Consider the following 18198-nt stretch of genomic DNA (forward strand, 5'->3'; position numbering starts at 1 on the left):
CACATATTTCCCCATTGTTCCATCTATATATTATAATCAGAATGTTTAGCCCACTTTATCATACATTCCTTAACTTGTTCTTCTTCTGTTTCAAATTTCAATAAAACTTTATACATTTTAGCAATCACATGTTCATCATTTGTACACAATTCCATTTCAAAATCAGTCATACAACATTCAATACCATAAATTATTTTACTTTAAATCTTTCTGATAACTGTAAATAAGAAAACCATTGACAACTATGTCCCTCTGCCATCAATAGTTCTCTTGATTACAAGATCTTGCTATTTTCTTCAGAATGATAAAAGGAGCACCATAGTGTTGCATTACAAGTACTGCCCCTTTTGAGTGTGCATGCAACATTGTGATGCACACAGAAAGAGGGCAAGGCTTGTGTTGCAATGCTGTGACACTGATTTTGTCAGTCCAAGCCCCAGGCGTTTTCAGGCTTCTGCTTCACTGCTTACCTTTGCTAGGTCCCTTTGGTGCAACATTCGCTTTCTTTTCTTCCATTTTGGATATGTGCTCAATAGGGCCTGGTGCAAGCTGTCCTTCAGAAGGAGGCTTATCATAAATATAGGATCCTGCTCCTCCAATATTTACACCTGAGAATTGAACGGGAAAGATCAGAGAACCCTGATGCCAGAAGCCCTTCTGTGCTGACTTATTCTCCGCCATATTCACATATTTGATGAAATCAAGTGGGGTCATGAGCAACATTCAACAGTCTTCTTTCTGTCAAGATTCATTACATCATTTCCTTAATTTCTCTAATTTCTCAGGCTGTAAAGGAGGCAGCAGGAGTTTTTTCTTTCAGACTTGCAAGATTCTGTTAATGTAGCTTTACAATAAAGTAAGATTAGCTTATCTGGTTGTGTTTCCTGTCTGGTCAACCTGTTAAGGCTGACATCAAGCTTGCAAGTCTGAAAGTACAAATCTCCTGCTGTCTCTTTTATAGCCTGAGAAATTAGAGAGTGTCCCTTCTGAGCCTCTTGCTCTTCCCACTATCCAGCTGCGGGCTATGCCCTCTCTTATCTGACCGTTTCCTAGGCAGCATCTCTTTGCCCCACCTCCCAAGGTCTTTTCCACATACCATTACACTCACACACACTCTCTCTCTCTCTGCTTATGCCTCTATTCTATATTATGCCTTCTCACAATACTTTTTTGCATATTTTTGTTTGCACTGTTTTGTTCATTAAACACTAAATCACATCTGACATAGAGCATACCATAAACAGGCAACGTTTGCCACAATGGAGAGTCCTATATATTTCCATCCACACAGAACTAGATGTCTTTGGCTGGGCTGAAGGAAAACTAAGTTCAGAACAAGAGGATGAGAGGGAGGAAAAAAGAGTGACTGCAATTTAGCAACACTGTGCTAAATTCCCAATGAACCAGGAAGGGACACATACCTTTTGGTCCAAACAATGTTGCATAACAGGGCTTGTGACAGTATGGCTTCCTTTCATGCTAAAATGGAAAAATGCCAAGAATTAGGCTACAAAAATATTGGAAATTATAATCTGCTTCAAACAACTGCTTCTCAGATTTCATTCATCACTAGATCAAAACCTGAGGGTCCTAAGTACTACATGGGCACCTCAGCCTTTAAGGAATGTGGGCACTCTAAAAAAGTATAGCCATTTCAGTTACTTGCTTTGAAAATGTTATCTACTCTTCCACTCAGAGTAGGGCATCTCTTGTAACATTTAAAAATAACAAACCAGTGTAGAAAAACAAAACACAAAATAAATAGAGTTAAACTTGGATCCTGGTGACTTAATGGGCTTGTCCGTGTATTTTTCTTGCCAACAGTTTTTTTTTAATTTCCTGTAACATAGGACCCAGGTGGTCTCCCATCCAAATAGTATCCTAGCTGAACTTTTTAATATCAGCATAGCTTTGATGCTCTAGGCCACACTAGTTCCAGCATATGGGTAAGACCTAAAAGTTGTTAAGATGGCAAAAAACTAATAACATGGGAACTAAGAGTTTTTACTGGGATTGGGAGTTCCAAAATCCTATGGACTCTAACAATAAAAGTATTTTCCTGGCTCCTGCTAGAGCTGCTAGTGAAGAGGCAAATTTTTTAAAACTCCATTCTCTGGTTCAGATCAAAACTGAACTGGAAAAGAATGTATAGCTTCCTTTTTCCTATTTCTTGCAGCACTTTCAATTTACAAAAATATTCTGTGATAACCCACAGTACAAACTGGTAACTAGCTCTCTTTTCTTTATTTGCCTGAAACTTCAAAAGACTGTTCATTCAGCAAATTTGAATATACACTACCATATAATTAGAATGCTCATCTCAAATTAAGTATAGAATTATCTCAAACACCCTTCAAAATAAAGTCTAATCAAAATAATCATTTTTATACAAAACATGATAACTTTGCAAGAAAATTACATTCACATATAGAATCATACAATGTAAGGATTGAAAGGGACCTTGGAAATAATCTAGTCCCTGCCCAATGAAGGAATTCACTACTACAGCATCCCTAATAGATGGCCATCCAGGCTTTGTTTAAATACTTCCAGCAAAGGAGAGTCCACCATTTCCTGAGCAGTCTGTTACAGTGTTGAATAGCTTTTAATGTTATGAATTGTCTAATGTACCCATGTTCCCAATGTCTAATGTACCCAAATGGAGGCCTTTGCATTTGCTCCTGTTGAAATTAACCTTGCACCTTCCAGCTTGACAAGATCCTCTTAAATCTCAATATTGTTGTTTTAAGTGTTTGTTACTTCCCCCCCACCATCTTTATGTCATCCACAAATTTGATATTCTACTTTCAAATCCCTCATCCAAGTAATTATAAGTATGTTTAACAGTACAGTGCTCAGAATGGAACACTGTAGTGTGCTACTTGACACTTCCTTCCAGCTTGATGTTGATGTATAATTTGTCAACCAGCTCTGTACCCATCTAATGCTAGCACAGTCCAGCTTTTATAAAACCATCTTCTCTACTAAATTCTCACTGAAGCCTATTTCAAGGTACACTATGTTCACCATATATCCCATGTCAGCTATATTGGTCACTCTATCAAAGAAGGAAGTCAGGTTGGTTTGTCATGATTTAATTTTGATAAATGTATGTTGGCTGCTGACAAGCAATGTGTTCTTTTCTAAATGCTCATAAACTGTTCAACAATGTGTACCAGAGTTTTGTCTATCAACATTTAGCTGACTAGCATGTAGTTGACCCAGTTCCTCTTTATTCTCTAAAGATAGGAATAACATTCATATTGAGCATACTAATCACCCTCAGCACACTCTACTAGAAGCTGGTTGGTTTTTCTCTTCTTTGTCTCTCTCCCCACCACCCTATGCACAGATTTGGAAGATGAATGGCATCCCTCTCTGGATTTTCTTCATATCACCAGTGGTGGTGATGACTGGGGAAGGCAATGGCAAACCACCCCACTCTATAGTCTGCCAAGAAAATGTCATGAAAGCGGTGTCCCCCCAAAGGGCCAGACATGACTCAGTGTTTGCACAGGGGACCTTTCACCTCACATGTATAGCACAAGCTCAGAAACATTGCTCCAAATGAAGATTAACTGTTCCAATTTTCCAAATGCACTTTAGTCTCTTCATGCATCACAGACACACAAACACAAACAGATACACAGACACGCCCACAGAATTTTGCAGCCTTGAAGGCTACCCTCATCTAGGAATAGATTAAAAAAACCTCTCCACTCACGCTGGTCTAGTGTTGAGTCCCACTGATTTTAGCATCTTCCTAGCTCATTTCTCAGACCTCTTTTGGTATTTCAAATAACTTACAGTTCCAAATAACCGTAAGGCAGCCAGTCTAAACAGCCTCTTTCTGAGATAACCATTTGCCATTGTGCCAGCACACAAGATTTCACATTCCCAAGTGAAATACAAAGCAGCCATCTTAGATGGCTTCCCAAGCACCTTTACTTCCTCGCATTTTTTTCTTTTTTGTTATATAGTGAAAAATACAATGGCATAACTGGATTTAGCACCATTGCAGACAAAATTAGCAGTGGGGCTATTCACTCCATCACTTTCTGCTGTGGTCAAGTAGAGTGAAACCTAACATGAGCAGTGAGACAAAGTTCTTGGAGCAGGGTCACTCTAGGACTTGGAGCCTGTTCACAAATATGGTTGACCAGGGGAAGTTACTCTTACTTCCATATTAGTAATATTAATATTAGTAATCCCAAGGCTGTTTGAGACTAAATTATGCTTCCACACCCACTCTGCTTTTAATTGTTTGCATGATACTACCTTTTAATTGTTTGCATGATACTACCTTGACCTTTAAGGGACTCTACTTGCTTGAAAGGATATAATTTCACAAGGTTTTCCCCTTCCTTCCTTCCTTCCTTCCCGTCAAAACACTTTTTAGGTCGAAGGTAGGTATCTCTCCCCTTTGTCCAATTTTAATTCCCCTCAGTCACAACTGCCCATATTAATTGTTATTTCTTTTTCCCTCCTGTTTCCCTATAAGTGGCCACATTTAACCCTCTCTCTAGTTCCACACCACCCCCACTGGTTCCTTTCATATAAAGTTCATAATTAGTGGAAATTTCAATTTGAGACAAAATCCTACTGCCTAGCTACCCATTATCACTGTAGGCACTAGAGTGTGGGCATGGGGTAAGATCTGCCTACTGCTTAGCCTTCAGGCAAACAAATACATTATTTAATTTTGTTTACCTTGCAATGGTTTTCTTGTCTGAGTAGTGGCAATGTGATCTGAGGGGAGAGTTAGATCTGTCTCCATTGTCATGGTCAGACCACGCCCTGGTAACCCTGAGATTCTATTGTGCTGCCCCACTCCACAGGGAGGCAGGACCCATTCGATTGGTCCGCCACCGGTGACTGATGGACCCAGTAGGGTTTCAGAGAGAGCTGGGGGTTATTCCCGAGGATCTGATGCACAATTCAGCGAAGGTCCTGGCCACAGCCTGGAATAAAGCTGCGGCCAGGGCCTTGGACAGGATCACGCCTGTGCAACCTCTCCTGCCTCGTTCAACCCGTCACTCCCCGTGGTTTAAGGAGGAGCTGAGGGTTTTGAAGAGGGTTAAAAGACGTCTGGAGTGCCGCTGGAGAAAGACAAAGACTGAATCTGACCGAACACAAGCTAGAGCTGCTATTAAGGCCCACCTTGTGGCGGTAAGAGCAGCAAAACATGAGTACTTCTCCGCTCTTATTGCATCTGCAAAATGTCGCCCAACAGCCCTGTTTAAGATCGCTCAATCTCTTTTGGGTCAGGCAGACTCAGTGACCCATTTACAGGGCCACTTGGAAGAGTCTTCAAAGCATCTGCAGGACAAAATCGCTCAGATCCGTTCTAAGTTGGACTCTAAGCATGAAGCGGAGTCTGGGGAGATGCCAAGGGAGCGTACTTACCCTGTTATCTGGGACCGGTTTGATCTTGTTGGGCCTGAGGATGTGGACAGGATCTTCCGGACTGTTAATGCAACCACATGCCATCTTGACCCATGCCCTTCCTGGCTGGTAAAATCAGCCCGGGAGGTAACTTGTGATTGGGTCTAGGCAATGGTTAATGCATCCTTGAGGGAGGGGGTGTTCCCGGCTGCCTTTAAGGAGGTGCTGGTATAGCCCCTCCTCAAGAAGCCATCCCTGGACCCTACTATACTGGGCAATTTTCACCCTTACCACCTTCCCTTTTTGGGAAAGGTGGTTGAGAAAGTGGTTGCGTTGCAGCTCCAGAGGATTCTGGAAGAAGCGGATTATCTGGACCCCTTCAGTCAGGTTTCAGGCCGGGATATGGGACAGAGACCACATTGGCTGCACTTATGGATGAACTCTGGCAGGAGCGGGATGGAGGGAGTGCATCCATCCTAGCTCTCTTGGACCTCTCAGCGGCTTTCGATACCATCGACCATGGTATCCTTTTTGGGCAGCTCGGGGTTGGGGTGGGCAGTGTAGTTTTACGCTGATTCACCTCCTTCCTCCAGGGCCATTCCCAATTGGTGTTGATAGAAGAGAAGAGATCTGACCCTCGACCCCTCTATTGTGGGGTGCCACAGGGTTCGGTTCTCTCTCCTCTCCTATTCAACATCTACATGAAACCGCTGAGTGAGATCATCCGTCACCACGGGATGAGGTATCATCAATATGCAGATGATACCCAGTTATATATTTCCATCCCAGGTGAAATAAGTGATGCGGTCTCCACCCTTTCCAAGTGCCTGGGGGCTGTGGGGGTCTGGATGGGGAACAACAGGCTTCAACTGTACCCTGATAAGATGGAGTGGCTGTGGATTGATGGCCCCTCCATTTCCAAGAAGTTGTCATCTTTGGTTCTGGATGGGGTAGCACTGTCCCATTCAGAACCAGTGCAGAACCTGGAGGTCCTCCTGGACTCGCGACTCCTGCTCGAAAAGCAGGTGGAAGTCGCGGCCAGGAGGGCCTTTGCACATCTTCGGGTGATGTGCCAGCTCCGCCCATTCCTGGATCGAGATGCCCTCCGAACAGTGACTCATGCCCTTGTCATCTCCCACACAGACTATTGCAATGCGCTCTACATGGGGCTACCCTTGAAGAGTATCCGGAAGCTTCAGCTGGTCCAGAATGCGGCTGCGCGGCGAGTTATTGGTGCTGCTAAATCGGCACATGTGACACCACTGCTGCGCGGGCTGCGTTGGGGACCAGTTTGCTTCCAGGTCCAATTCAAGGTGTTGGTTATCACCTTTAAAGCCCTACATGGCATGGGACCAGGCTACCTGAAGGACTGTCTTATCCCCATAACATTGACCTGCCCCACCCGGTCAGGCAGAGAGGGCATGCTATGGACTCCATCAGCAAAGGAATTTCATCTAGTGGGGTCCAGGTGGTGGGCCTTCTCTGCAGTGGTGCCTGCCCTTTGGAATATCTTGCCCCTGGAGTTGAGACAGGTTTCCTCGCTCCCAGCCTTCCGGAAGAAATTGAAGACCTGGTTCTGCTGCCTTGCTTGGGATGGGGAGGGTAACAGCTCCACCTGGGGGTGGTTGGCGCCATAGCACCCTTTATTAATTTTGGTTTTATTTCAACTTGGATTTTATATTTATTATCTTATTTATGCTTTTAGACTGTAATTTAGGTTTTTATATTTTTATTATTATTTTTATTGTAAACCGCCCAGAGTCCCCCGTCGGGGGAGATGGGTGGTGATACAAATTTAAATAAATAAATAAAATATTTAATCAAGTTATGGTTTCAGTGGTTGAGGCACTTAAGAGAAAGGGTTCAATTTAGAATATTTAATATGTCTACATCTGGAATCATAGTTATAAATATGCCAAGTTAAAAATCACTTTTCTAGAAAGACAGAAATAAAACAAATTTAATTTGTTTCTAGAGCACATACTATTTTTTTCATTCCATGGAAATCTCTCCTCTTCCTCCTCCTCTTTTTCCTCTAGAGATCAGCCTTCAGAGGCTGAGCAAGTAAGGGAGGCATTATCTGTTTCCTACTGTGGACAAAGTCTCATTTCTGAGAGGAAATACTGATAAGATACGGACATTTTTTCCCTGCAAGCAATGTTCCGTTTGTACTGCCAGCTAGCTGCCACAGAAGGTAATGATAGGACTGCAAGAACAGCATTTTTCCTTGTCCCAGCAGCTTCTCCTCAGATAAGAGAAGCTTATCACCTATCAGAGAAAGCCAAAGAACTGATCATGGCTCCTTTCTGTCCTATTTTGAGAATGCAACTCTAACAGGGTAGAAATCTGTCAAGAGTACTCAGGTGTTGGCTATATATACTTTTAGAAAAAGTGCTTCTCTTTTGAGGCACTTTCCTCAGATTGCATATTCTGAGGGAATCTCAAGTAAGAGAGACAGAAGATTTGAAGGTATGACACCTATTATACCTAAATACCCTGTTGAATTTTATTTTATTTTATTCATTTTTTGTGCCTTCCAAGTCAATGTTGACTCTAGGTGACTACCTGGACAAGTCCCTGCAGTTTTCTTGGCAAGATTTCAGAAGTGGTTTGCCATTGCCTCCTTCCTACGGCTGAAGAAGAATGACTGGCCCAAGGTCACCCAGGTGGTTTCTGTGCCTCAAGCAGGACTAAAATTCACAGTCTCCTGGGTTCTAGCCTGGTGCCTTAAACCATGACCCCAAACTGGTGCTCAATCTGTTGAATACTTATAAGAAAATTTAAAATAAGAATCAATAATTTTGACTCGGATTTGGAGTGGCAAGGCCACGGCAGTACACCTCCCCCTTCTCAGTGCATTTTCAGCCTTAATTTGCACAGTGCTTAACTATCCATTTCTTGGCTCTCCAATCTTCAATTCCAGTATGTCTAAGAAGCCTGAATTATATGGAAGACTGTTCCAGATGTTGACACATTAAAAATTCTAAATCAGTGTTTTTCAAACATGGCAACTTTAGGATGTGGGAAAGATGTGGGATTCCCCATGCTGGCTGGGGAATTCTGGGAGTTGAAGTCCACACATCTTAAAAGTTACCAAGTTTGCAAAACACTGTTATAAACTGACACCTTTCTCTTAAATGTCTCAACCACGGGAGCCATATCTTGATTAAATATATTGCAAAGTAAACAAAGTTACTGTCTGCTTCTCTATATGGAACTAGCCATCATTTAGTGAAGAGAATGTTTTCCAAATAGCCAGCTCCTTGTTGAACTTAAATAAATGCAGCTGTTGTGTCCCAAAGCAAGTAAGTGTAGGAGAACGAGGAAAATTGTAAAGATGTTGAGAGCATAGAAAGGATGCTGGCAAGGGGCCTGAGCCTCCCCGTTTATGCCATTTTCCTAAAAGGGACTGAATGTTGGGAATTAACCCATGAAAGATAAAATAGGTGTTTTTCTTGAAACTGCCTGTTCCTTTATCATCCTTGATCTATGGACTCATCTTGCATACTGCTAACTGAGGCATGGAGATGTGTCACTAACCAGTTTAAAGGACGTATCTTTATAGTATCATCTTTGACTTTGCCTGAGCCCACTGCACACACACATATCCAAATTAGTTGTTCCAGTTTAGAAGCAATGTTTTCTCTACTTTCCCAACACAAATCTAGCCACAGGAATGATCCATAATATGTCAGTTATGCTGGTAATTATGTAATCAAAGTCTCTGATGTGCCCAGCAGCTCCTCAGTTTACTGCAGGCACTTAATTCTGCTCTCAATTGCCATTTTGGCTTTGGCTGTAGAAGAGCGGCAGCTGCAGGGAAGGGAAGCAGCAGCCTTGGAAAATCAATCCGCCTCTGTTTAAAATCAATGAGGAAGCTCCACTGGATTCAGTCTACTCCTGAATAAAAGTAACAAAGCACAGGATTTCATAGTTTGTGTGGGAAGGATAGTTTGCCTATCTATGTTGTAGTCTTGGAGCCCAGAACATGTTTCTCTTGCTAAAGCCAGTCCTTCAAAAAAATCCAAAGCAGCTTACTCCCAAGTAAGCTGTTACTGTACTTGTGTGATAGCTAAAAGTTAAACGCCAGGAGCTCAGGTAGAATTAAATGGGTCTGTTTCAATTGTTACTTATTGCTTTTGTTGTGATCTGTCAATTTCAGAGCAAGGTGATCTCAAAGGAAGTCTGGGTGTTTCCAATCCCTCCCTCTTTTTTTTTGGCACAGAGTCTAGAAGATTAAAATCATCTGGACTTAATTTAAACTAATGTTCTGAGGATCTGGAGTGCAGCTTTGACCATTTTCTCGCCACCACATCTGTGAGTAACAAAAAGCACATACTTTTTATCTCTCTGCAAGCACTATCAGGGCATAATGAAAAAGTCACCTCTTCCTTTTCCAGATTAACTCTCACTTTATTAATCCTCATCTGGTCCATTGCTACTGTCAGACATTCATTCAGAAAATCCAGTTTTCTAGGTAGATGAAAAAGAGTTGTGGGATATCTTCATGACAATAAACCCTAATCTCCATACAATCTGTCCCAGCAGTTCCATGGAGATATTGACTAATGTGGAAGCTAAAGCCAAAACTTAAGAAACACCATCAGACATTATCCACAAGTCTGGACAAACCCCCCAGATCATCCCCTGAATCAGACTTCTAAAAATGGTAAAATGGTACCTCCTATGCTTAGAACTAGCATGTCCCATCATTATCTTGAGGCAAAACATGGATCCAAAATACAGACTTTTATGATTTTACATGGGATACTAAAAAAATCGCCATCAAATCATAAAACATATCCAGGAAATATACATGTCTGTGTCTATTTATATATTTTTAAAAATAGTGAAATACAAGAACTACCAACAGCAGAAAAAACATAGTAACGGTTATACTATTGAAAAAAGAACCTACATATATTATAGTAATTAAAGTAAACTAAATGTAATAAAAAGAAAAAAATTAATAAACAACAAAAAAGATCCACAGCCAGTTTGGTCTAGTGGTTAAGGCAACGGGCTAGAAACCAGGAGGCTGTGAGTTCTAGTCCTGCCTTAGGCATGAAAGCTGGCTGGGTGACCTTGGGCCAGTCAGTCTTTCTCAGCCCAGCTCACCTCACAGGGTGGTTGTTGTGGGGAAAATAGGAGGAAGGAGTATTAGGTATGTTCACCGCCTTGAGTTATTTATAAAAATAATAAAGGTGGGATAGAAAATAAACAAACAAACTAGCTGTCATGAGTACTGATGGCGAGCAGGAGGGGGCCTCTATTCAGGGGGGAAAACACATGCGTAGTACTGAGGAATTAAGCAGCCATTCAAAGAGACACAGATCAGACCCGCCTTAACTTTTGGGGTTTATCTGTCTGGGTTTTTCCCACGCTTCTTCAGTTTGTTAGGATTTTCTGTCTTATGTAGCAGCAATAAACACTAGAGACCTATTCTTCGTCTCAGCGTGATTCCTGACTGTTAGGACATCAATCCTAACAAACTGAAGAAGCATGGGAAAAACCCAGACAGATAAACCCCAAAAGTTAAGGTGGGTCTGATCTGTGTCTCTTTGAATGGCTGCTTAATTCCTCAGTACTACGCATGTGTTTTCCCCCCTGGATAGAGGCCCCCTCCTGCTCGCCATCAGTACTCATGACGCTAGCTATTTGTATCACAATTTGGCATGCATGATTTATTTATTAAATTTATATCACCGCCCATCTCCTCCAATGGGGGATTCTGGGCGGTTTACAATAAAATAACACCAAAAACATAACCACCTAAAATTACCATTAAAATATACATAAAAACAAATGTAAAATCCAAGTGGAGATGGAACACAATCACTAAGAGGTGCTATGGCACCAGCCATCCCCAGGTGGAGCTATCACTCTCCCCCTCCCAAGCAAGGTGGCAGAACCAGGTGTTCAGTTTCTTCCGGAAGTCCGAGAGCGAGGAAACTCATCTCAACTCCAGGGGCAAGATGTTCCAAAAGGCGGGCGCCACTGCAGAGAAGGCTCGCCTCCTGGACCCCACTAGATGAAATTCCTTTACTGATGGGGTCCATAGCATGTCCTCCCTGCCTGACCGGGTGGGACGGGTCGATGTTATGGGGACGAGATGGTCCCTCAGGTACCCTGGTCCCATGCCATGTAGGGCTTTAAAGGTGATAACCAACACCTTGAATTGGACCGGGAAGCAAACTGGTACCCAGTGCAGCTTGCGTAACAGTGGTGTCACATGGGCTGATTTTACAGCCCCGATAACTGTCTGCGCAGCTGCATTCTGGACCAGCTGAAGCTTCCAAAAGCTTTATGTATTTATTTAACTCTTAAGTTTATCACTGAATCTAAACAATTAGGTTGTAGATGAAGCAAACATATTGCTTCTTCTTCTCATTTTTATGTCTTACCTCTGCATGCCCACCAGGTGTCAGGGTCTTGTTGCAGCGCTCACATTTCAAACAGAACTTATGCCAATCTTTTCCCAAGGAAGTTACTTTTTCAGCTGTACAAACAAACAAAACATGGAGAGTCAGAACTCTATAGACCAGAGATTCTCAACCTTTATATCTTTCAAAACCTACTTGAAAGGACTAAAAATTGAGGACCATCACCTACAAAATGATGGTAGATGGAGAGAGAATCATATAGAGTGTTATGATCTGTGTTTTATGAATGCTTTGGAAAGCCTTTCCCACAGTCAGTAAAAATATGCTAACAAATTAAATAATCAATACATTGCCTGCCTTTTCTTGACCCCACAATCAGCTGCCTGAAATAACTGCCTAATGCTGCCTCATATCTTGATCACTTCATCTATTCTAAGGTTTTGATTTCAATCATGACATTGGAGATTTTCTTGAGATAGTTCTCAATGTAACAGTTTAGTCTGGTGTAGACTGAAGTTATTTAAATAAAAAGATGGAGAAACTTTTTTCTATAAACAGGATTTGACTCATAGAAAACCTCTGTGTGGAAGCCACAGCTAATAGTGGAAGCAGCCACCTTGAAGATGTGTTGAGTGTAAGTCAAGAGTGCTTATAATCTACAGTAGTGCACAGCTCTCTAACTCTGTGCTATCTGATAACATCAGGAAGTTTTTCCTAATGTTTAGACAAAATGTGTTTCCTTGTAATTTCCACCAATTGGCTGTATAACTTACTTCTGAAACAACAGAAATCTCCTCTGTGACTGTTCTTCAGATATCTTCAGATGTCAGGTAGTCGTATCTCCCTTTAAACCTCTTGCTTCCAGAGTAAAGTATTAGGGTCTTTTAATCATTATTTTCATAGGGCATTTTTTTATCCGATGGAACTTCATTTACAGAACACATACTAACTTCCAATAGAAGAGAATAGGGTAGCTCAGAGTTGAACTGGGGAGTCCTTGGTGCTCTCTGAGCTTGGTTGTTCGCTTGCAGACATTTCTTTACCCAACTAGGTAACATCATCAGTGCGAGTGAGTGTGGGGTTTGTGAATACAGTAGCTTGCCCTGCCAGTTTTGCTGGGGGTGTGCTCTTCTCCTTGATAATTCCTTGATTAGGGTATTGTTTTCTGCTTGATTTTTTGTCTGGTATTAATCCCTGCTTATCTGGGTGTTGGCTGCTGGAGAGGATGTGTTCTAGTCTTTTTGCTTCCTTCTTAGCTTTTTTACTGTCTCTTTTGAATGGTGTATAAATATGGTTTATTTCTATGTGTCTATTGATTACCTTTTGAACCTCACCTTATTGATTCCAGCAAAAAGCTGGCTGGGAAATTATGGGAATTGAAGTCCAAACATCTTCAAGTTGTCATGGTTGAGAAACACTGCTTTAAAGTATGATTCCATCTTGTTCTACAGGTAGTCCTCACTTAACAACCCTAATTGGGACTGGAATTTCCATTGCTAAGTGATGAGGTCCTTAGGAGAAATATCATGTGATTTACTGCTTAGCTACAGCAGCTTTGGTAATCCCGGTTGCATTCATTAGGCCAGGACTGTGCTGCACTCACCTCTGCTTCAACTCCCCCATCTGCCTATCTACTCCTACAAATTAGCCATCAATAGACTTTATTTTATGTGATATTTTATCTTTAAAAAATTACTCAAATAAGAATTATCTGTTTTGCTTTCACCTCTAGAAGCTATTCCAAAGCTTGGGCACTAGAAAGATGCTGGAATGTACATTATTTGGGACTTTGCACATCTATCATATGTACTGTCAAGATATGCATAGTTGCATAATTTTACATGCCAGAGGCTGGCTGAGTGTCACAGTACAGGCTACTTCAGTGGATTGGCAGGAAGTTGTCATCATGTCTATTTCCCCATAAACATTAAATTTTATATAAATCTAATGTTTCCATAAGGGAAAATATAGTTTAATCTTTTTTTTTTAGTCAAGTTCCTAGTTTATATCCACAGCAGGAGGAAGAAGACAGCGAAGGTCAGCTGGGGGCAGTAGGGGCAGGGGTGGCAGTGCGCAGGGCAGCAAGACTGCTCATAAAGTTACTTTATCAGCACCACTGTAACTTTGAACAGTCACTAAACAGGGCAGTCGTACAAGCAAAACCATCCAGATCAAATTTCTCTAGAGCCAGGATCTCTTGAAATTAGATTAGATTTGGACATATTTCAAGAGAGCCAGTTTCGTCTAGTGGTTAAGGCTCCAGGCTAGAAACCAGGAGACAGTGAGTTCTAGTCCTGCCTTAGGCATGAAAGCCGGCTGGGTCACTTTGGGCCAGTCATTCTCTCTCAGCCCAACCCACCTCACAGGGTTGTTGTTGTGGGGAAAATAGGAGGAGGAAGGAGTATTCAGTATGTTCCCCGCCTTGAGTTATTTGTAAAAATAATAAAGGTGGGATAAAAAAAAAGATACAGTGCAAAAACACTATGTCAGAGCTTTACCATTTCAAACAGCAATGTTCCAGAATATTCAAGAAACACTATGGGGTCCTAACAAAACTTTGAGTCACCCATGAACCTGGTGGTTGCTGCAGATTTCTTAAATGTACCCCTTCTTCTAAGATAAGTCTCTAAATTATTCATACGTTGCTGTTGTTAACAGAAACTGCTGTTAACAGAAACAATAACAACTTTAGAATGCCACATTAGCACAGTTAGCAGATAATGTGGATTCAGTTTCATAATTATCTTAATTTGCTTCCTTTTTGGTAAGAGTCTTTTTTTCAGAAATACCTGTCCATTTTTCAATGAACATTTGGAATAATTTGCTGGACTTAGCTTTGGCTTGTTAAGATAGCAACAGAGCCTCAATTTGATTATCTAGTTAATAGAGAACATTCACAGTTATCACAATCATAGTTGACAGCTGAAAATGTCATCCTTAACATCAGCAAAGGTCAATTACCCTATCCAGAAGACCTCCTTTGACAAAGCATGGGAAGAATGCTTTTCATTTGGAATAAAGCAAGTGGGATTATAAATTGCTTAAACGTTAAAAGAACTCTCTTTCTGAAAGCAAACTTGGCAACTACTTGATTAGCCTCCAAATCATTATCCCCAAAGTTGACAAGAGAATAAACAGAGAACTGTCCTCTGTGCAGACCACTGTTCCTTTTTAGTCTTAATTATACAGACTAGGTAAGTTAATCAAAACTTGTTTTAAATGGAGGGGCTGAGTTCGGATAGGGGGTTGCATCTCTTCCATTTGGTTGACAAAAGAAAGTTTTTTATTCCACAACCTACCTTTGGCATCTGTCTCAGAGTGCTGGCCTCTCTTTTATTATTCATTTGTGGTAGGGTTCTGTTATTCAGATAACCTCAACAGAGATTTAAAAAACAACACTTCTAAACTCATCTATATATAAAATAGACCTTCTGTAATGGTTGAAAACTAGCAATAACTGTCCAAACAGTAATGAGATATTGATGAGAAACTACAATACAGTATTTCAAAGTCAGTTTGTGTCCTCATAATGACCCAACCTATTCTTTTGCCCTGTAGCTTTCTACCTGTTGCAGTTTCCTGTGGGGAAGTGAATTTTGTCATCCTACAAAAGTTCACAACTTTCAGAACACAGTTAAAATGAGTAAAGACCATGATGGAAGCCAATACAAACAAATGTGCAAGATCACTGCATTTGAAATGCAACTGATGTTTTGAAACCCATCTCGGTCATTCGCAGCTAATCACAGAACAGGTATGATGGAATTAAGGAAAAATCACTAAGATGGCTAAATGGAATTAATTGCTTGGAGTATAGAAAAAAAATGGCAAAACCTCCCAGAAGAGAAAGGGCTAGGAAGAACATTCTTCTCAGAGGAAAATAACTCATTGGCCCTGATGTCATAAAGGGATTGCCCTCCAGGAAGGCATACCACAGCCAGTCCTTTGAATCATGCTGGAAATGAACTACAGGGCTTTATTCATAGAAAGAAACATACAAATATTGGGCTATCTGCTGGATGTTACAGGGTCATCTGGATGGCCAATATATTTTGCATACACATGCAATTTTCTTGTTGTTGTTTATTCGTTTAGTCGCTTCCGACTCTTCGTGACTTCATGGACCAGCCCACGCCAGACTTTCCTGTCGGTCGTCAACACCCCCAGCTCCCCCAGGGACGAGTCCGTCACCTTTAGAATATCATCCATCCATCTTGCCCTTGGTCGGCCCCTCTTCCTTTTGCCTTCCACTCTCCCTAGCATCAGCACCTTCTCCAGGCTGTCCTGTCTTCTCATTATGTGGCCAAAGTATTTCAGTTTTGCCTTTAATATCATTCCCTCAAGTGAGCAGTCTGGCTTTATTTCCTGGAGGATGGACTGGTTTGATCTTCTTGCAGTCCAAGGCACTCTCAGAATTTTCCTCCAACACCACAGTTCAAAAGCATCGATCTTCCTTCGCTCAGCCTTCCTTATGGTCCAGCTCTCGCAGCCATATGTTACTACAGGGAACACCATTGCTTTAACTATGCGGGCCTTTGTTGTCAGTGTGATGTCTCTGCTCTTAACTATTTTATCAAGATTTGTCATTGCTCTTCTCCCAAGGATTAAGCGTCTTCTGATTTCCTGACTGCAGTCAGCATCTGCAGTAATCTTTGCACCTAGAAATACAAAGTCTTTCACTGCTTCTACATTTTCTCCCTCTATTTGCCAGTTATCAATCAAGCTGGTTGCCATAATCTTGGTTTTTTTGAGGTTTAGCTGCAAGCCAGCTTTTGCACTTTCTTCTTTCACCTTCATCATAAGGCTCCTCAGTTCCTCTTCACTTTCAGCCATCAAAGTGGTATCATCTGCATATCTGAGATTGTTAATGTTTCTTCCAGAGATTTTAACTCCAGCCTTGGATTCCTCAAGCCCAGCTTGTCGCATGATGTGTTCTGCATACAAGTTGAATAGGTAGGGTGAGAGTATACAGCCCTGCCGTATTCCTTTCCCAAACTTAAACCAGTCCGTTGTTCCGTGGTCTGTTCTTACTGTTGCTACTTGGTCGTTATACAGATTCCTCAGGAGGCAGACAAGATGACTTGGTATCCCCATACCACTAAGAACTTGCCACAATTTGTTAGGGTCCACACAGTCAAAGCCTTTAGAATAGTCAATAAAACAGAAATAGATGTTTTTCTGAAACTCCCTGGCTTTTTCCATTATCCAGTGGATATTGGCAATTTGGTCTCTAGTTCCTCTGCCTTTTCTAAACCCAGCTTGTACATCTGGCAATTCTCGCTCCATGAATTGCTGAAGTCTACCTTGCAGGATCTTGAGCATTACCTTACTGGCATGTGAAATGAGTGCCACTGTTCGATAGTTTGAACATTCTTTAGTGTTCCCCTTTTTTGGTATGGGGATATAAGTTGATTTTTTCCAATCTGATGGCCATTCTTGTGTTTTCCAAATTTGCTGGCATATAGCATGCATTACCTTGACACCATCATCTTGCAACATTTTGAACAGTTCAGCTGGGATGCCATCGTCTCCTGCTGCCTCGTTATTAGCAATGCTTCTTAAGGCCCACTCAACCTCACTCTTCAGGATGTCTGGCTCTAGCTCACTGACCACACCGTCAAAGCTATCCCCGATATTGTTATCCTTCCTATACAGGTCTTCTGTATATTCTTGCCACCTTTTCTTGATCTCTTCTTCTTCTGTTAGGTCCTTGCCATCTTTGTTTTTGATCATGCCCATTTTGGCCTGGAATTTACCTCCAATGTTTCTAATTTTCTGGAACAGGTCTCTTGTCCTTCCTATTCTATTGTCTTCTTCCACTTCCGTGCATTGCTTGTTTAAAAATAATTCCTTATCTCTTCTGGCTAACCTCTGGAATTTTGCATTTAATTGGGCATATCTCCCCCTATCGCTGTTGCCTTTTGCTTTCCTTCTTTCTTGGGCTACTTCTAGTGTCTCAGCAGACAGCCATTTTGCCTTCTTGGTTTTCTCTTTCTTTGGGATGTATTTTGTTGCCGCCTCCTGAACAATGCTGCCAACTTCTGTCCAGAGTTCTTCCGGGACCCTATCTACTAAGTCCAGTCCCTTAAATCTATTCTTCACCTCCACTGCATATTCCTTAGGAATATTAGTGAGCTCATATCTAGCTGATCTGTGGGTCTTCCCTAATCTCTTTAGTCTGATCCTAAATTGTGCAAGAAGAAGTTCGTGATCTGAACTACAGTCAGCTCCAGGTCTTGTTTTTACCGACTGTACAGATGTCCGCCACCTTTGGCTGCAAAGGATGTAATCAATCTGATTTTGGTGTTGTCCATCTGGTGAAGTCTCTTAGGTTGTTGGAAGAGTGTTTGTTATGCAGAGTGAATTGTCTTGGCAAAATTCTATCAGCCTATGTCCTGCTTCATTTTGTTCTCCTAGGCCATACTTACCT

At 41.6% G+C, this 18198-nt stretch overlaps 1 protein-coding gene across 1 annotated transcript in view; it reads right to left on the reverse strand.

The window, feature by feature from the left end:
• Nucleotides 1-18198, reverse strand: part of LOC134493809 (cysteine-rich protein 2) — a 67954-nt gene that overhangs the window by 20486 nt on the left and 29270 nt on the right. The window contains exons 2-4 of the mRNA XM_063298592.1: nucleotides 11790-11884; nucleotides 1422-1479; nucleotides 471-608 (exon numbers count right to left, since the gene is read on the reverse strand). Of these exons, the coding sequence (XP_063154662.1) occupies nucleotides 471-608; nucleotides 1422-1479; nucleotides 11790-11884 (291 nt within the window). The remainder of the gene's footprint in view (nucleotides 1-470; nucleotides 609-1421; nucleotides 1480-11789; nucleotides 11885-18198) is intronic.

The sequence above is a fragment of the Candoia aspera genome, chromosome 3, assembly GCF_035149785.1.
Source record: "Candoia aspera isolate rCanAsp1 chromosome 3, rCanAsp1.hap2, whole genome shotgun sequence".
Classification (NCBI taxonomy): domain Eukaryota; kingdom Metazoa; phylum Chordata; class Lepidosauria; order Squamata; family Boidae; genus Candoia; species Candoia aspera.